Below are 21,315 nucleotides of genomic sequence, written 5' to 3'. Positions count from 1 at the left end.
GCATACACTACTGTCTCAGTTTTCTACAGTCTTTTTATGCAGGCATATAATGTTAACTGACCTAGGTGCGCAAAGCTTTCAAGTTCCACAGCGTAACTCTTTTTCTTTTCGTTCTATTCTTGTGATTTTTTTTCTAGTTTCTTCCTTACAGAGCATTGTCTCTCAGGATGGATGTGCCTCAGTTTCTTCCGGTTTACAACTTCCTGCACTAGATCTCAAGACAGAGTAGGTACCTCAGGGCCACAAACTGTGAAATATTTCAGACAATATGACTAATAAATGTGTAAGATCTATTGCTTTCACCTTTACTAAATTAACAAGACATTTAATAGTTGAAATTGTAAGTGCAAGCTAAAAGGCATGGCATAAGATATTATAAAAATGAACCTCATAAATGCTTTATGGCTTCTCTAACCTGATTCTTTGAACATATTTTCTCCTGACAGCTTTAAGTACATTTATTTTATACATTAAAGCTGACTCTTTTAAAACTTTTTAGCTTATACTTAGTGCAGAAAGATTTATTAGACTAAGAAATACATCTCTAATCCAGTTAAGTGACTTGTCTGCAGATAACATAATAAATTGTAAATTTGATCACTGAACCAGACTGCAAACTCATATAACATTCTGCATTTCATGACTGATCTCTGAGAGACGTATTAGTTTTTCTGGCCCTGTACTTTGGCTTTTCCTAGGTCATTATTTATCAGTGTAAGCATTATAGAGAAGAATCACTGTAGGAGAAACTGAATTTGATATTCTCCATTTAATCTGACAGAAGGCATTTTCTAAATCAGTATCACCTAGAGTCTTATCTCAGACAGTCCATTGAGTATCGGCTCATAGGCATGTTTTTCTTTTTTTTTCTTCATAGTTTATTTCAGATGATTCAGGGACCACAAGGATTCTTATGAAAAAATTCAATCTAAATGCTATTGGCAAAATCACAACTTTACATTGACCTTATGATGTTTGTTAATATTTTTAAAGGGCCGGTATCTGAACTCACAGGATTATAAGAACATTTCAGCTCTCACATTAAACAAAGGAAGTGTATAACACTCTGAGCTGCAAAGGGGGAGTCTGGAAAATCCTACCATTAAAGACGAAACTGGAATAAAGCTGGTTCAAGGTTCAAGAAGCAGTCTTCCTAGTCTATGGAAAGTCTAGGAAAGTTCTTGAGCCACATTTTAATTATGCTTGAGAACATCCAGGGTTTATTTTGCAAGGTTATTAAAATTTTTCCCTCATGTTTTTAATTGATTTATCTTTTATGTTCACTACATAGTACCTAAAGTCTCTATTACAATGCCATGCTGTAGATACACAGCTAAATTTTTTTTTGGTCAACTGCAAGTCAACACTGAGTGCATACACTAAAATGACTACCTGACAACCTGAGAATAAATACGGTTGAAAAGGCCAGCTGTTTTATATGCCAACAGTTACTTGTGATTTAAATGCCTGTTGTTTAGACAGATAGGGACTTAACTGGAAATGAGCATCCTAAGCATCTGTTTGTGAAACATCTGGCTACTTAGGAATATATCTACAAGCTTTTCTAGAAGCTAAATGGACACATATAGTACATGTAAGGCTAGAGATAAAGGTCAGAAAACGTGGCATGGGGCAAAATGTCTGGTATAGCCTTAGTAATAAACATTTGTATTTTGTTTTAATGATTTGGTAAAAGTACAGAAGACCAGTGATGGATGATGACTTTCTGCGAATGAAAAGATTCAGTATAACAGTCTAATCACACTCCATTTCTGTAGTCTCTTATCGATATAAATAATCCACAAATAAGATCATCATGAACTTCTTTATAATGTGACAGCTATCTTGATTAAGATACTATCGCATTCCTGAGTCACTTGCACCTTTTGTTTTTTGTGTTCACACATTTGGATACAGCTACCTGGAGTGGAAGAAATTCCATACTTTTAAATATGCAATGAAAATGTGTGAAAATACATATATTTCTAAACAGAAGTTCTATAATTTCTATGGCATTTATCAAAAGTTATAATTTGTCATTTCAGTTCTCTAGTCTCTACAGCCTAAGAACATTAAGAGTTTAATTATTTTTTTGTACATAAAGGCTAACATACATCAACCGCAAGACAGAAACATATATATTCACTCATTAATATAGTAAAAAAATATTCTTACAGTTGTCATTAATTAATGTCCTTCTAGATAAATAGCAAAAACAGTTTCAAAGTACATTTGCCACAGGAGCTAAGCTTTGACCATTTCACAGTTCATTAAATGACAAAATGGTAAAAACCACTCCAAAAACCAGACATACTTTTCAAATAATGGCAGTTGGAGAAGTACACCCAAAGTCAGGCCTCAGTTTGTATCTGCCAAAATTGTCCACATGGATTTACCTGCACATTCCCCAAAGTATATCCCCACTACCTATTTAATAATTACATTTACGAACTTTATTTTTCCGAACCACTCTTGAATCTGGTTCTATCTCTAGCATAGAAGTATCCACTTTAACATTTAAGTAAATAAGCATAGCAAGTCAAGCATAGAAATGCAAATTCAGGGTTTGCATTTTTTTTAACAAAATACTTCTTTAAAAAATATTCCCCTTAAAATTTCTAAAGAATTCACATTATGTTGTTATCACTGTAGGTATTACTGACTTCCTTCCTAGTACATTAGAATGTGGTTTCTCTCATACTAACAGAAATTAAATAGCACAATATGTCAGAATTGGACAATAACATTGGGTATCTACAATAATATTCTCATTTAATACAGCATTTTATTATTGACTAGAGTGCAGAGCAAAATGCTGACTGTATTTTCTCCTTTTACTATTTGATTCCCAAATATGAAATATTTGATGCAAGTTTTACTTTGACTTCCCTCCTGGCTTATAGCACACTTTCAGCAAGAAAATGTAGGTTTTTCATGGTCAAGGGTATTAAGGTTAATTCTAAATACTTTTGCATTGCTTGTTCAGAAAAAATGGTTGCATAGAGATGTGCAAGGAATAAGGCTCTCCAAACACCTTCAAACAGAGAAATCAAACTTTCAAGCACTTTTTACTCTAGGACTGACTATATTACTCAGGTCATTTAGTTGAAGGTAGCTTCCACTTAACGAATTGCTATCAGCTGTCACTACAGTAACTGCCCTTTTTAAGCTGCCCTGTTTTCAAATAAAACACTTCAGCTGAAGCTACTGTGAAAGTTGTCACTGTGTATCCACATCTTTAGTGTTTTTCATCTTTGAGATCTGAAATAATTTATAAGGGAGAGAAAGTACCACGGTTGTCTTTATGGAGGAATATACAGAAGAAAGTGAAGAAGGGAAGCAGGATGAAAACCTAGATTCACTCCACCTAAATCTAGGCACTTAATAAGAGGCCTGTGTCAGCAGCCAAGTTGCCTCAGTTTGCTCCATAATCACTGAAGACAGGTAACTGTTCTTGGACATGTTTTTTACCTTTGATTGATTGACACACTTTATCAATAAGAGCATACAGAAAGAATAGAGACTACTCAGCTTTTAGTTTTAGGTGCTCAGATAAGCACCCAGAATTAACCTAAATTAAGCTAGACTTAATTGGGTCCACAGGGATATTTTAAAATCAGTTATTTTAAACTATCAGTATTTTATAGAAGAAGACATTGCTGTTATTCCTGTAATTTATCTCTATGTATGTAATGTACCTACGTGTAATGTGTCTGTGTATGTATGTATCTATGTATGGATCTGTCTATCTACCTTTCCATCTACCTATGTTAGCTATCCTAGAGGGACTTTATTTCCTCACAGGATAAGAAATGTCAGTGTGCTTTACCTCTACACTTACCTACTTTGCTTTCTATTTTTTTTTCCTTTCAGACACACATATGAGCTGTTATTCCTAAACTATTTAATGTTACATAGCCAAAATTTGCAGAGCCATATCTTTCCTCGCAGACCTGTACTGCTGATACAATCCTATGTATTGGACGTTAAGAATACATAGACATATGCATACATGTATACAAAAAGATACCACTCTTAAAATACATCAGGAACAAGCATTTAACTTAACCAATGAATCACTTGTAAGCTATCTTGCAGAGCAGAGGTCCCAACCCAGCAGCTCCTAATGGCAGTCCATGGCACTGGTACTTTGCCATCATGCTGTGCACAAGCAGACGCGTTATAAGCCCGCAAAGCTGTTTATCACTACCTCTTAAACCTCAGTAGCTCATACAATTTCCTCAGCAGATATCTTGTCTCTCGAATGAGTAGTTAATGAAAGTACAAGTTTTGATGCATGCAAACCTAAAAAAAATCAAGTGAAAAATAAAACTTGCTTTGAGTAACAGGAGAGGTCGTTTTGGCAGCCGAGCAGGGTAAGAGCTTCATAAGTCGCTCTTTAATGCTGCGTTTGGTACTGTTCTGAGCGTAGAGGAAACCTAAAAAATATATTATCAGGACTGTTAACATAGCCTTGAGAACAATTTCTCTACATGCTGTATAATTTATCATTATACCAGAACTCTGATGGGAAAAGGTCAAGCCATCCTGAACTGCAAAAGGCAACCAGAAGTTTTGAACAGGACAACAAAATTGCCTTTTCTTTGGCTCTTTCCAACAAGAGGCATTTTCGTATGTGTGCATCTCTTGAAAAGTTCTTATAGCCCACTTTAAAAGACATATTAGTGCCAGATTATATATTTATTTGAAACAACACAACATAAGAGTGTTCTTAAAGATTTTAATGAGAAAATATTTTAAAGATTTTTAAATCTGTTTAAATTCTTGCTTTCTTTTTAGGCTAAATATGGAGAAAAATAAAACTCAAAGAGCTTTTTTGTTGTCCTTTCTGGAAATCTTGTAGCTCCACAGCTGACTTTCTTCCACATCATTCATTCACCAATATTGATAACCAACTGGTACTTTTGCCTTTTCTGAATATTAAAATATGAAACATGATGTGTAGCCAGTCTTCCTTTTCTTTATAATTTGACATTCTACATATATAGAATTATGACGATCATTTATATATTTTCATCTTTAAATATGGACATGGCTGAGAAGTTAATGTTCATGTGCAATAAAGCAGGTAAATTGTATTACTCTAAATTACTGAGAAGGAAACTGTCACAGTAAATGCCTGTGACATCTAACTAACCATTTTATACAACACGGGTGACACGAGCAAGAAATCTCCTGGACAGACAATTGCTGCAAATTACAGAGTTAACCTCTGTAAACCAGTTAACTAAATGATTTACTTTCCTGAAAAAGGCAATGTTCAGTGTGGATTTCATGCAGTTCCTGCACTTTTCATCTCAACTGCATATGCTCAGACACAAGCCCCGTTCTGTAACGGCTCTTGCTACAACATCAAGAAAGCAAAACACAGTGGAACAAGAAATGAAAGACACTACTGACAGTTTCTGTGCTACCGGCACAGTCACCAGGATAACTCTGGGTTATCCCAGCTACTACACTTGTGCTGAATACTGGTATTCTTTACATTATGTAGAACAGTTCCTGTCTTTCACCAGATCAAGAGAGTGGGAACCTACCATCTTCACCATAAAGTGGAACTTGCAGGCCGTCTTGAAAAATTATGTCCTTTTGAAGAAGGAGAAAGTGAGAAGTGAGAAAGTGAGAAAAATAATAAAGGCTGTAAATGATAGGAAAAAATCTGCCAGCTTGTATACGAATAAAACACTGAAAGAACTGAGATGAAAGAAATGAGGAAAAACAAGAAAGATCAATTAAGTCTGAAAAAAGTCAATCAATTGTTAGCAGGCCAGTTCTGCCTCTGAGACAACTGCAGCTCTGGTGAACGGATTAAAGAACCTAGTTTCAGCACAAGGTCAAATGGACCTAAATGAACTACTCTGGAAAATTTAAAACTTTTTCCTACAAATAATAACAATTAATACACTTATTATTTGTAGCACTCAACTGTCAGCTCAAATTAGAATCACTGTGTAGATAAATGCATACAATAATAGACAATCTGTGATCTTATGGGTATCTCAAACTTCACATTTTTAGTTTGAATACAAAAACTGACCCTTTAAAGTGACATTTTCTGGTCCCAGCTAGTAGCACCTGTGGTATTGCACTATGCTTGTACTGCAGATTTTGATTACAAAGGAATTTTATCTTAAAGATTTTTTACCTCAGTAGTAATTATTCTAGAAAACACATGTTCTAGAAATATCTAATTCTAGCTTTATAACTGAAGTTAAGGTTTATTGTCCATGTAATAATTATATAATTACATGGGTCTTCAACCCTGGTAACAGCTGGAGAAGTGTACAGTACTTTGCAAAACCTGGAGAGATGTATTAGTTCTGAAGGGTTTGAAGCCTAAAGCCTTGATTAAGCAAATAATTTTGTTTAATTTATACTCCCACAAAAGCTCACAGAATTCCGTGAAAGTCATATAGGCTTTGTGGTGCTATGATCAAGGTCAAAAACAAAATACAATAAATGGGAGAAAGCAATATCAGAGGTGTAACAGAGGAGGACAGTATAATTTTGGTATTCATTTTTGGCTCCTATTTTAAAATATTTGACACGAAGAATTGAGCTGAGGTGAAGGAACTGGCTTATCTTCGCTCAGTAGAAGAAACTAGCATGCCAGCTTATAGCTGCCAATGGCTGCAGTGAGTTCAGTCTGCAACTCTTTCAATCCACTCTTATGATCTTCATCAACTCTCAGCTTGTCTGATTTGTGAATATTTAGCATGAAGACTGATGCTATATCTAAGTAGTTTTACAAAAACACAGTTACGTGTGCTATGATTGAAATCATGGACACTGCAAGTTTAAGCAAACCTGTTCCCAAATATACGGGCAAGGGACAGTGAAGATGATGATGTTCAGCCACAGGGCAACACGACAATAGATAGTAAGTGCTATATATAATATCACCATAAAAACAGTTTTTGCATAAAAATAGTTAAAGGCTGTGATAGTACATAATAAAATCTTATTTTTAGTGATTTTGTCAAATCATCTGACCAATAAAAATTCGGGGAGAATGATTTTTGACTAATCTGAATATATTGTACTTGTTAAATTTTACTAAACTTATTTTTAACTCAAAGAGCAACCTTTCCCTACACATAAATCATAAATTATTTCCACTTTAAAGCTCACCAAGTAATTATAATGCATATTATGGTAATAGTTTTTACCAGTTAAATAGCTTTTACTAGTTTTTCTAAACTAGTCAACTAGTTTATGGAAAAAAAAATCATCTTAATATGTTTTAAAGACCTGATGTAATGTCTGTGAATTGTTCCACACTAACCACCTTGTGGCCACAATTCGGAGAGCTCCGGAGAACATCCTTACAATGCCCAGCATGTGGTTTGAGCTGGACTTACAGAGAACCTGAAAGGGCAGGCGCAGACTTACCCCAGTCCTGAGCAGATGAATGGAGTGCATTTATCTATCTCTCTCATGTATTTTACTTCCTGAGTAGTTCTACAGCTTTCAGTGTGATTTTTCGTGACTAAAGCAGTATTGAGTACCCAGAAAGCACTCTGGGCCTATGCTGAATCAGTGTTTAGTATGTATTGAGACACTAACAAATACGAATTAAGATGAAATACTGTAATCATTTTTGTGAGTTCTGTAGCTATTTGCCCAAATTAAAATAGGCTAAGGAAAAAGAAGTGGCCTTTAACAACCTAAGTTAGATTAAAATTGATTGCTCTCATAAAAATGGTTCACGTCTAATAACCCGTCTCCAAAATGGCTATTCATGAAAACGTGGAGAGTCACGAAACACCAACACACTGATAGTGCTGAACTGATGCTGCTTATTTCAAAGTACGAGAATAGAATAATACTAACTCTTAGTCTGCAAAGAGATATTTAGAAGCTAAGTTTTCCAGACTCTTCTTGATTTGCCTTACTTAACAATTTATTAACTAGAAAGTCCGCAGCTGTTACCCCTATGTCAATCACACACAAACTTCTTCACACTCGCTCAGTGTGAAGGTTCTTCATATTCAGGTTAACTAACTAGGGCTGCTTGCTCTTGTGTTGATGATAATTCATTCGTCTGCAATGAATGTTAAGCCCTGACACACACTTTTCCCTGAAATTCACTCTGGGGGTGTCCTAGAATTCATCGCCTGCTGCATCGTGGGCTACTGTCCCAAGAGGATCTAGTACTTCACATAAAGCTCTGTAACTAGAGCATGCCTTAGATACTCTCATATTTAGGCACTGGTGCACTGATGTGCATGTTCAGTACAGATATTAGGCATATTCGGTATCCTTTAGGAGTGGCTGCTATTCACCTTGACTTGTATTTGTGATAAAGGCAGCAACAGTTTAAATCTCTGGTTTATGGAGATGTAAATTAGACAATTGTATTTCTACATTTTTGTAAACATAAATATAGCATGGATAGTACAATGCATACACATGATATGTACAATTTTTTTTCAAATTGCTATTTTTTAAAATTATATTTGGCCAAAATCATCCAAATCATTGTTATGCACATGATCTAGTTACTTTAGTATCATAATGTTAACAAACTGATCCAGATCTGACACTGGTCATTACAAAAAAAATACAAAAAGAAGTACAGAAATTGTTCCTCATGAAATTAAAAAAAAAAATAGTCTAGCCATAAAAGGTTATAAAAGATAGGAAAAAAAGACTAGCTAAACTAAACAATCTCACGAAAAGTTACCACGTATTCCTAATTATAATTTATCTATGCCTACAGTATACCTGTCATAATTCTTTACACATTTATTTTCTTCAGAGGTATGATCTCTCCACTTCAGAAAGACAATACATATTGTCCTATTGATACAGAGACAGGGCAGTCCACCCCACAGAAGAATATCAGCTGAGAGATTTTTGCAAGACAAAACGTCTTTCTTCCTAAGTGCTGTTTTTGGTTATGGCATATATACTTTGTGGTCAGCCTGAAAGCAAGGTCAGGTGGCCAGTTTTTCTTGGAATAGACTTCTGCTCAACAGATGAATTAGACAGCCAGTCTTGCACCTCAAGTAAGAGCACAAGACGGACTGTGACTACTGTGGCTGCCCTTGCCCTTACACCCTTTGTCCCACACGCCTTTTCTGCCTACAGCAAATTCTCTCTGTTCCCTCCCGCTTTGCCTCCTGCCTCGTTGCTATTTGGGTGACAAATTTCAACCTAGAAGAAACACTCAGCTGAGTACTTAAAAGAGCTTGTTGGGCAGGCGGTCACTACATTTCATAGGAATTCAAAAACTTGAAGCCTTTCTCCTCCCCAAAATTCATTGTCAGTGTAAAGAAGAAGTCTCCTGTAATACTCCTTTACCCTCCAAGTTTTTTTATTGTTCTTTATTTTTGCTCTTTCTCAAAGTTTCTCTGCTTTATTTGGCAAAGATGGCATACAAGCCTTGCTCCACTTTTTACTCAGCAGTATTTACAGTCCACCGACCACATCCAGTGTCTTGGCAGTAGACCCAAGCTCACAGTAGTGCTGGAATTTGTATTTCGTTCTCTTACAGGGCTTTAAGCCTTCCCAAGAAAACAGGAAAAATGCTTATATTAATTTTTCCTAAATCTAATATATTGGTAGCAGGTGACAAACATCCTGAAAAACTGAAATGAAATGCATGAAGTCTTTTGTTAGCATAAAGGTTTGTGCCCAATTTGAGCTGTATGATCACATTTGTCCCAAGGTCCTAAGGGCTGGCAGCCCCACCAAACTGTTAATGGCTCAGCACGGATGGAGAGGAGACGGAAACAAAAACAAAGTGTAATTTTTCATGTTCTTAGTTCATGACTTTTGGAAGACAGACAAATCAGAATATTTGTTCTTTTTATGTAGTGAACCTGGGTATGAAACAAAATGATGTACAACATAAATATTTATAAATCTAAGCCTCTACTCTTTGGAAATACCTGTTGAATAACTAGCTCAGCTGTCAGCAGGCTACTCTTTCAGAGCCTCATCAATTTTCACCAAGCCTGGAAAATATTCTTATCACTCATATTTTTATGTATATATGTATTTTTAGTGATTCTTCTTCTACTGCCCCCAAATTTCTGTTTAAATCCCAAAATATACCTGTCATCTTCACAGGGCCCTGTCATCTTCACAGGGCCCTGCAAACCACAGCAGATCCGCTACAAGGAGGGGTCATCAAGGCACTGAGCTGATAAAATGGATGGTAGCATTTTAGGGCCTGCTTCAAAATGTACATTCAAGAGCGAGGTTGCTCTCCTACATATTAAATTCCTTTGTAAATACTGTTTTAAGCCAGCCTCCCATTGGCAGACTCAGAAAAGGAGCTGATGGCCACACTTCTGTAACACCAAATTAGAGGTCAGAGTCAGTTTGGAAGTTTTGAGGCCAATAACAGCTGAATGTAGATTGAGAATGTAGGAAGGACAATAAATAACTTTGTCAAAGACAGTAACTACAGCATAGAATAGATTGGGCGTTTGAGAGCATGGATAAATGCAAAAGGATGAAAGAAGACAGGAGAACGCTAATATTGCAGGAGCGAAGAAAACAGGGAGTGAAAGAGAAGTACCAAAGTATAGAAAATATGAATAGGAGAAATGGCAATGCTTTGTCCCTCCTGTGTTTGGTAGATTCCCTAAATATGACTTTATTATATAGACCGCTCCTTCGCAGGACAAAAATGCAGCTTTTAAACATGGAAAATTGATTGTTATGAACAATTCCTGTATTTAATGTAAACATTATCTAAAACTATTCTAAGGAACTCCAGAAGCTGAAACACTGAAAATTACAGAGAGTTCCTTCCTTGGAAATGTACGAGTTTTCCAATAACACTTAATTAATTTTATTACTATCCTAGAGCATGTGCAAGCTAATCCCCTATGACAGGAAACATATTCATACCAGTTCTCTTTCTTTCTTTAGAAAAACCTTACTTGAAGTGAACCATGCAGTCATATGAGAGGATGCAAAATGAACCAGATTTGTTTAATTCTTATTCTGAATTTTGTAGTTTCCTTCAGTTGCAGCACTCCTGTTTTTTATGGGAAGATTATAGAACAGAGACTATATACTCTTGTAGCTTTTACAGCAACATAGTGTACAGTGCCAGCTTGAAAACCAATTCTAATTATACAACAGATGACAGTTAACAAATAGCAAGTTAATTTAAAAAACTCTAGTATGTTGCATGATGAATTTTAGAGGCTGGTGTGAAGAGGTGTGACAGATCTGCAATTTTGTTGGGTAGACGTGACAAATACATTCTTGTACATCCCATCCTTTGAAGGAACCTGTGTGTAATTCATTACACAAGAAACACCAGTGTTAAAATACTGAACTTTTACTCAGTCTTCTAGTTCATCTTGACTACAGTTGCCTTCTGAGACTATAATTAATCTCAAATAGGTTTAAGGATTAATGATCTGGATAGCAGATCAATTTTGAAGTAATGTTTTAAAAATTTACATTGTACAACGTACAAAATGTCACAAATGTCTACTTCTCAGTAAAACGGAGTCTGTGATTCAATGACTGTACCAGAACTCTTTAAGGTGAGAGTTCCTGACTGGTTTTCTGTTCCCCGCTGCTGATTCCCGTCACAATGTCACGCTGGTTAAGAATAATCCTTTCTTTTGCAAACCTTTTTATATTTCCTGATCCAGTTGACAGTACACCTCAGCAAGTAACTTTGTCTGCATGGTGGGATGGTGGTGTATTCCGGTAGGATGAGAATGAACAGTCAGCTTGGGAAAGTGGGAACTTCTTAGCCCAGCACTGCTGCCAAAGTTCCCACAATGCTGAACCATGATCTCATTTTCTACAACACAGATTTGGGGGAGGGAGTAGAGTGTTATCCGATACTAAACAAAGACAAAAAATGTATTTCTGCTAATCTAAGCCAAAGAAAGAAGTTAAGGTATTCCAAGCTATTTTCTAAGCTTAGAAATCGCTTTTATTGCCAGTTTTGTTCACAACTGTTTTGAAAGGCGTCTAATCTATTTCAGCTGGAGGGTACATGCATAGCAATAACATGAAATTATTAACTAAAAACAGCTTAAAAATCTGAGATGATTATATACTGTCATGACAATGAGATTTATCTAACAAATGGAATAGCTATGATAAAAAATTCAAATAGTGTATTTCTACTAGTTTCTCTATGAATTACAAAATTTAAACAGCTTAGTTAATTCACAGAGCATTATCAGGACAATTGGACCAAATTCCTCCAGTGGACAAAACTCCTAATAAAGTTAGTGCTAATATTGCTTCAACAAAGAGATAAGAAATCTGGCTTATAAAGGAACTTTGAAACCAGACTGTACAAAAATGTTAGAAAAAAATTTCAGCTGATCACTGGCTTTCCATCCCAAGGGTTTGTTAACTGTTGCAAAAAGGAGTTACAATCTTGAGACACAGAAGAAAGGTTACTTACTGAATAATATTTACAACCTTTATTTTTGGGATTGCTTTTTAAAGTAGCTTTTCCCTACAACGCAACACATGCGCACAAACACACAAGTTGCAGCATTCTGATGCTAATTACAAGTCTTCCCTATAGCAACTTAGACTGCAAAACGAGAGAAATAATTGCTGCAACAGGTGGGGATGTTTGATTACATCCTCCTGATTTTGTCACTACATGTTTACCTTTTCTCTGTAGTTGCAGGGCTTTTTGGTTATTAGTAATCAGTTTCTTCTCTTTTGCCTGCAGCTTCCATTTCTCCTTATTACCATTATGGCTCTCACTTGCCATATATTCATTGCATTCCTAGTTTTAGTGAATAATACTTCTGAGCAAGGAGGAATGCTTGATTTTAAATTCAGTCAAAGAGCCTTTGCAGTTCTCCATCCTGGGCTAAGGGGAGCAAACTTTTTTGACTTCAGCCTGACAGAGCTCTTAACTCGGAAGAAAGCATCCCATGGAAAACGTGCTGGGACTGCTGGCTTCCACAGTTCGAATTCTTGTTTTGAGTTGGTTGCTTCCAAGTAAGTCAAAATGTGTTGAAGATGATACTATCTCTCTTCTGTCTCCTGCTTACTTGCTATAAATCAGAAGATGCACATCTGACTTCCAAACTTCAGGGATCCAGGTATAAATCAGGTATAACTTATTTGCTGTACATAAAATCCCTATGTGTTTTCTATTCTCTAATACTATTTTTTTCCATTTAATGTTAAAAATTTTCAGCTAAACTAGAATAATGTAACCATGTGAGCTAACACATACCAGTCTATGTGAAAAGAAGTGACCAAAGGGAAGTCAGTTTACGAGTGTGTACACGTGGTAGAGATGGAATAGGTAGGAAGATCATTGGGTATTGCTATCTTGTAATGTTAGCCCATAGCAAGCATTAAGAAGCAATATTCCAACAGAGGAACTCTCTACCTGAAAGGCCCTATGACTAATAAAAAATGTATCTGAAGAATCCCAGTAGAGCAAAGATTCTTGATTTCGGAGTTCTTGCCAGGGCAGATGTAATCAGTTCAGTGAGATTCTATCAGAAATTTGACAAACTGCACTCTTGCCATACCACAATAAATTGCCCCAGTGGATACAGTTGCTTAGCAGGCCTAAAAGCAAGCTAATCCACTTGCTATTTTCTTTTACAGAGGCTCTGATAGTATTATTTATCTATTTATTTATTTATTTCCCAGACCACTTTCACTGTTAGCTCCAATTAAATAAAATACCTTGGACTTTGTGATGAATGCAGTTTGGCAATTGTCCTCATGTAGTTCTCATACCTTCTAATAGCCCATCCACATATGGATCTCAACCATCTTGGGCACACTAGGAAACATTGCCAAGAATAAATTGAAACTCCTTTTGAGTTCTTAAGACTTCTTGGAATTCTTTGTTCCCCAGGGAAAAACAAAAAGACATGTAATAAAGAAAGCAGAAATTTCACTTTGTTTCTTTAGAGTCCTCATAACATGCTTTACTGTCTTCAGATTAAAAGCCACAGTTAACCCCTTAAACTGTGAAATATAGAGACTCAGCAATAACTCCAGGACAATGGAAATAAGGCAGACACAATAAAGTAGAGAAATAACAGAACTCATTATGTATTCTTACAGGTGTATACATGTAAGAGTGTGAGTTTTGTTATTTCTTCTACTTTTTTCTATATTTCACTTATAATGAGTTCTGTTATTTCTCTACATGCACAAACCCGAATAGCACAGCTGTCTAATGTGAGCTACTACAGGTAGGAGCCTCACAGTACAAAATGCTATCTGCAAAACTAACCCTTCTTTATTGCTCATTTTTTAAATCAGGTGAGCAGATAGTGATATAACCATTACATATGGATAAATATATATAGTTGTATAAACTCTCATAAAAATATGTGTGATACTAAAGATTCCAGAAAGATTACCTCCATTTTTTTATATTTACATGTTTGAATGACACACTTTCAATGTAAGATACTATCAAATAAATATTAAAAGTTGATATTCAAAGATGTAGCAGTTTCTTAAAAAGAATCAAACAAAATAAAAACTTTGTACGGCTCTTGGCATACAAGTGTTACTTTATACATGAATAAAGATCTCAAGTTTTCTGATCTAAAGTAAATCCAAGAAGGAAAAAAGGACTCCATTTCTTCTTACTCCTTTTACCGGTTCTTGCGCTAAATAAAAAAAAAAAAAATGTTTCTATATGATCTTGTACCTGGCTTTATCTATTTTTTAAAGAATCCTACTAAGTGTCTCTTTTGAAAAGAAAAAATTCATAGTAAAACAGACATTAAAAACCTCAGCTGGCATTTTCTAAAGAATCCTTAATTCAACAGGTTTCAAAAGTCTGCTAAGAGAAACACAGCAAATAAACTGTTGCCGGAGACCAACGGAACTAGGACACTGACAAAAATTAAATTTGTTTATAAAGAAGGAGTAATAGATTCAGATATTACTTCTGATACGAGTTTCTAATGACACTTCTTGTGATTTAGGTGCATTCTCTTATTTTAATAGAAAAAAAGTCTCCTCTTTGCTGGTTCTAGTGTTCTCCGAAACAAAGGAAAAGCAAAGAAGCAATATTGCAAAACTACAGAGTATAACTTACTGAAATAGTTAAAATATTATCTTCAACAAAAGAAGCAGTATTTTCTATATATAAATGTGACATTTAAATTGATGCTGCTGCTCGAAAGGGTGTCATACCAGGAATGTTTACTTGAAAACCTGATCCCGCAGTAGTTCAGAAACCTCCTAGAAAATGTATATTTCACTGACTTGTGTTGCAAGGTAGCTTATTAGCCAGCTCAGAAGAGAAAAATTGCACACTCTTTCTTTCATTTTTCTAACAGATCAGTCAAAGTTCCAAAAAAAAAAAATATATATATATATATATATATAAAAATATATATATACACACACACACATATATATATATATCCAGGGGATCAACGCTCAACTGTCAGGCTTCTATGAGAAGTTAAACCTATTCGAGTGACTACAGTCTACTAGACAATGATACAGTCAGGCGTGTGTCATTTTTTTCTGCAATTGTGCATAAAGAAAATTGAAATTCTGAAACTTTAGGACATTACCGAGGTTCAGGAAATGAACCTTCCATAAGAATTTCATTTAAGGGATCTTCTAATAAAAGAATTTGATATCAGTCACCTTATGATTGCCTGGGAAAAACAGTTACCCAGTTAAATATATTTTGGCTATGAAACTGGTGCGGATAAATAACCTCAGCTAACTATATTAGTGTATTAAGTTTTTTCTTAATAAACACTGTAGATTTTTGGTATTTCTTTTGCTTAAGCAATTTAACGATAGTTATGGGTTTTTTTTTTTTTCAGAGCATCACTTGTGTTTATGTTTACTGATTTTTAGCAGTTCTTTACACTCTTTAATCCCTGCGGATAAAAATCATAATGCTTTCGTCGTCTCAAGCACTAGTCTTGGATTAGCTTTACGTATTTGCTAAGGCTAAAGTGAAAAATAAAAGGTGGGAACAGGATAACAAGCACTGAGAGAGACACATGGTCACCCATCAAGCAATGTTTCAGAATCAATAGCCAATTTACTACACCACTTTGTCACTGTATAGCTTCCTGAGTTCTTGAGATCAACCCTGTTACTTTTCATGGTGCAAAATATTGCAAGTTAGTGTCCGCCATTTCTCTTTCTTTCCTTGACTAAGCGGTGACAAAACTGTTAACAGCAGTTAACTCAGAAGTAAAATCTCATTATTCAACATACATATGTGCTTAGACATGCTAACAACATACAGCTGAAACTGTTTATGCTTATGTGGTTTATTTTGGAGACTGAGCTGGTAGATCTGAGAGGACAATAATCTCTGCAGAATGGCAAGTGCTTGTGAAAAAGGATAATAATATCTCCTGCGGGCAACACGGTAGCTGAAAGTGATTAAGCCATTAGGGTCCCGCTGATGTCAGGGTTGTTACAGTTATCCTGTCTGACAAAAGAAACTATCTGCTAAAATTAAAATAAATACATACACAGTAGCAGATAAAAAATACACAGTCTGATATAAGCAAATGTTTACATTCATATACAGAAAATCGATTCCTAATTGTTCTCCAGTTCTCAATCAACCATTGAAGCTCTCCTGTTCAAAGGACATTTAGCTTTTAATCACGGCTACAAGGAAGACATATCAAAGAAATGGAAGCATATTTTCCAGTGAAATCTTTGTTCCTGTGTTTTTTCTAGTTGGAATGTTATTTTTCTAAGTGCAACTTTTATAAGCTGTTCCTCAAAATATTTCCGCTGAGGAGTTAACCATGATAGACTTTACTCAGACTTTATTTATTATTATTTTATGCATTCTCCACAGAAATCTATGGGATTAGCATATCCAGTTTAGCATTTTATGTTTTCTTCTAAAACTTCCTGCTCATGCAATGATGCTGCTAAACAAGATGCTGCACAGCTTTTATCAAAATTCCTCCTTTAGCCTATAATTCCCACTAACTGCATTCATAATCAAAATACAACAAAACAAAAGTGCTATTTTCTCCCTTCAGAGTTCCTTGTTAAATCCTTCTAGACTGTGAGCCCTTTCAGATGGGCAGAAACTTTTTTGTCTTTGTACCTTAAATATTGCAGAAGTCATTGCAGCTGAGCAAATAAAATACTAACAATTACTCAGTTAAAATTGACTTCACTGAACTGTGTATTTAAAAAGTGTCCTTTATTAAAGGGCTTCTTTAAGAAAAGAGTTCAAACCCATAATATTGTAATTCTAAGCAATTTCTGAAATTAGTTAAAAACAGTAGTTTAAGAGAGAAAATTCTGGCCAAAGGGTTATAGTTTAGGCTAGAGATCAGGGTTTTGCCTCTTGGGTGACACATTTAAGACTCGTTACAACCGAAGCCCAGGCTTCCTAAAATAGTCTTTTGAAATACTGTAAAAATCTAATTTGTTGAAATCTCATTTAGTTTAAAATTTAGTTTAAAGACTGATTCACAATTTTCACAAGTTTTCTGAAGATCCTTGCAGGCTGTTATTTACTCATGAATGTATCACGCATGGGCACTATCCTTCTGATTTTTGTCTCACATGAGCAATAATTCCAGGATCATAAAGCGAGCACCACCAGCAGCAAGGGCGGACATGGGAGGCGTTCTTCCTTAGCGTTAGAGTCAGAGTCCTGAAGAGCACGTTCACATTCTCCAGAAACACAGTCAGACGCCCTTCTGTAGATTAGGGGTGGCTATATTTGATTGAAACAGTCAGATTCCCCTGGAACCCTCCGGATAAATCTGGCTGAAAAGGTCAAGTTTGGACAGAATGGGAGCTATGCAAGTTAAAAAGTAAAGGCTCTATACATAACTTTGTACCTTCAAAGTGCCTTGGATCAATTAAGTTTTCAGTTCTGAATTTCAGTTCTGAGAATCCTACCTTCAATACTCGTCATTCTGTACACTATAGTCATTTAACCAAGAAAGTTTTCTGAATGGAACTAGCAACCTAATGATACGAGAAAGGTCAAAGAAAATGTGCTTAAAAATAAGTTAAAAGCTATGCTAATTATCATCCTGATTTTTCATGAGAAGCTTGTGCAAAATGATTTAAAGAATGGGGGAAATATAATCACACTTTCTCCTTTAAAAAGTAAACAAGTCACTCAATCTTATACATTCAAAATTATATACGGCAGAAATACAGTCTAGTGTAACTCACTGCTACAATTAATGGCAAAAAAAAAAAAAGAGTGGGAATGGCACAAGTTTAAAATGTGTTTAATTTCAAGCACTTTATATTTTCACAGCTAATATGCTGAATATCACTTATTCTGGGCAAAGCCAGACTTCAAGGACTGTTAACTTACTTGAGTGGTCAGTATTCTGAGTAAGACAGCAAAGCTCTAAAGTGTACAGGTTTTGCCAGATTGGAGGTAGAATGCATATCACCTTCCAGAGTGAAGTTATTCAGTATAAAACCATAAAGATAAAGAATAAGACCTTAAAGGTATCTCCTTTGTAATGTTTATGCTCCCCTTTGTTAAACGGACATTCCTTCCTTCACAAGAATGTAAGAAAACTTAGATGCTAGTTAACAGTTCTATGATTACAGAACTAAGTTTCTTGAGAACTTTACAGCAGCAATACTATTACAGGTATACATAGAAAATGGCTTGGAATTGGTAAATCAATTGACTTTCCATTCCAATTTTCTTTTATTTGTATTTTAATAAATCACCTTACCTGCTGCATTTTCAATCTTAATTTTCTACAAAGTGAATAGGACTCTTAGATAATTTTGCATCTGGTACACCGTTTTCGTTTTAACCTTAAACGTGAAAAGAAATTCATCAGTGAACATATGCTAAAAACTTGTGCCAGTTAGATTTCATATTCTCTAAGCTGTTGCTGATTAACTGATCCTTACTGTAATAGCAGTTCAAGGGAAAAAGGACATATAATCTTGCAGTTTATACATCTACAGATAGACATTAAAATCCACTGCCAGTGATCCTGGTCTTGTTCAGATGTTCTTCATTGTATTTAAATGTTAAAACAAACAGATATTAAGAATATTAAGAGGCTCTGTTGTAAGAAATTCTATCAGTTCTAATGAAAGGCAGCAGAAGGAATATGTTAAAATAGCTACTACAACTGTAATTGCTTCCATATCTTAAATCCAGGGGCAGATTTGCCTGGATTTCTAAAAAGCTATCCTTTTCCATTACTGTTGGCTATTTGGAATATACTCTGTGTTGCAATTTTGGAGAAATTGCCCATCCAGCCCCTTCTTTATGAAGGCTGCATCTTGTCCAACATTCAAAACTGCTTGCAGCTTTTTTTTTTTTCTTTCAGTAAAACCTACTGTGTGATAAAATCCACAGCAATAAAAGCTGTTACCTTTATTTCACTTTGTCGGGTGTTACAGCCAAAATCAAGTGAAGAAGAAACTATGGGCATAACCCAAATAGGGATTTTGGCTCTTCTACGAGGCACATACATTTGAACTATTGGACAGCTTAAATTTGAAAGACCTACGTACTTTTGGAAGATCTTCCCCAACTAGCTAAAATATCAGTTGTTTTAACAGACAGACTACCAAATTATCCTAAATTATGTGATTAAAAAAGTCAGAATGAGATTCTAATAGTCTTTGAACCCTTTATAATTTTTTTCCCTTTCAGATCGCTATTGGATGTTTTCCATTACAACTGAATCCTTTTCAGTACTTCAATAAGGATCACTTTAATGATCTGAAAATGTGCCACAGGGAACATTTGATTAAAATGTATAATACTGAAGAACAAGGATTCATCAGTAATTGTACATTTATAATACTGACAGTAGATGAAATTGTTTCTATCATTTTCCAGCAAGCAATATTCTCTCTAAGAACATTTAATTATACAGACAGAAAGTATGTGGAAGAGCATACTGAAGGGATCTTTAGTTTAGCTGAAAGCATTGTTTTATTTTCTAATTTGATGTTTCTTACAACATCAAATGATTTTGTGAAAGAATATTCCGGCTTGCATTCTATTACACGTATATATTCATAAAAAGTGAGGTATCTTCACTGATATCAGTTGATTTACATCAGTTGGATATCACTTTTGCAATTCACTGCCTGTGTGATAAAAATGAACGGAACTACTCAGTCTGTACACCTGCCTATCACAAATCACAGAATTGTTACTCATAACAGCTCATAACAATTTGTATCTACATAAAAAATGTGAGAGACAGGCACTGGGCAAATATGAAACAGCGTAGTTGCGTGGAAGTCATTGAGGATATGCTGGTTTGGATTTTGCTTGGTAAAAATGGAATAATAATGCAAAACTGGACCTAGAAAAGTACAGGGCTATTGAGTAGGGGGTGATAATCACATTCCAAGGTGCGGAAAACAGCATTTTCATAGTAAGTTTGTTATAGTAAAGTATAGTAAAGTTTGTTACATAGTAAAGTTTGTTATAAATTATCATTTAATATCACTTATCAGATAATTCATTTGCATCTTTATATAAACAACAATGTTGGCATTTTCTTGCAGTATTTCAGTTTCAAATGCTGATAGAGCAAAGCCATAAAAAAGCCCAATATTCCCATCTACTCATTAGTATTGTAAATACCTTGCGCTGAGCTAACTGATGACTGATATCAAAAGCAGGAGGAAAATACATCGCTGCCTATATAGCACAAATGGCTGACTTTACTTTGATTAGAAGGCTTTTCTACACAAAACTACATCTGTTCCAAATGATCATTTCCCAACCCCAGCAAGCTGCACGTCCTCACAGGCAGTAAAATTACAATAACTGTTCAAACAATTGTTTGGGAAGAACTGGAAGCACTCTGGAGACAGGATTAGAATTCAGAAAGTTTCTGACAAATCAGAAAAATAATCTCAACTCCCCGAGAATGCAATTAAGTCAAGTGCAAAACCCTCCCCAAGGAAAAAATGACTTGGCAAAGTTATTAAGTCTCAGATACGGATCTATATCTGTGTTAGGGTACCATTTTTCAAGGACAGGGACCAACTGAAGTAAGTTCAGAGATGAACACCAAGAATCAAACTGAGTCTATAAGGAAAGACTAGAAAAAATAAGGTTGTTTGGTCTAGGAAGAAGATTGAAGGGAGACAACATGATGGTCTCCAATATGTGCAAGGTTGCCACAAAGAGGAAAAGAATCTTTTAAGGATCTTTGGGTAACAGATAATAAGTAATAAATTTACGTTTCAGAAAAGATTTATATGAAATGTTTGGAAAGCTATCCTAATGTAACCAGTCTTATTTTATAGGCATGTTGTGGGCTCATAACTACTTAAAGTTGTTTCAAAACATTAGTTGGAAAGGGGTTAAGGTTTAAGGTT

At 35.2% G+C, this 21,315-nt stretch overlaps 1 protein-coding gene across 7 annotated transcripts in view; it reads right to left on the bottom strand.

Moving 5' to 3' along the window:
* KCNIP4 (potassium voltage-gated channel interacting protein 4) overlaps positions 1-21,315 on the bottom strand; it is a 434,674-nt gene that overhangs the window by 53,403 nt on the left and 359,956 nt on the right. For 2 of the 7 annotated variants that reach the window (XM_068943280.1, XM_068943279.1), the window contains exon 2: positions 4,338-4,439. The exons of the other annotated variants lie outside the window; for them this stretch is intronic. In XM_068943280.1, the coding sequence (XP_068799381.1) occupies positions 4,338-4,439 (102 nt within the window). The remainder of the gene's footprint in view (positions 1-4,337; positions 4,440-21,315) is intronic. 7 annotated transcript variants of the gene reach the window in all.

Source organism: Struthio camelus, chromosome 4, assembly GCF_040807025.1.
Source record: "Struthio camelus isolate bStrCam1 chromosome 4, bStrCam1.hap1, whole genome shotgun sequence".
In the NCBI taxonomy this organism is placed as follows: Eukaryota; Metazoa; Chordata; class Aves; order Struthioniformes; family Struthionidae; genus Struthio; species Struthio camelus.
The sequence above is the reverse complement of the archived record's forward strand: the minus strand, read 5'-3'. Positions and strand labels throughout refer to the sequence as shown.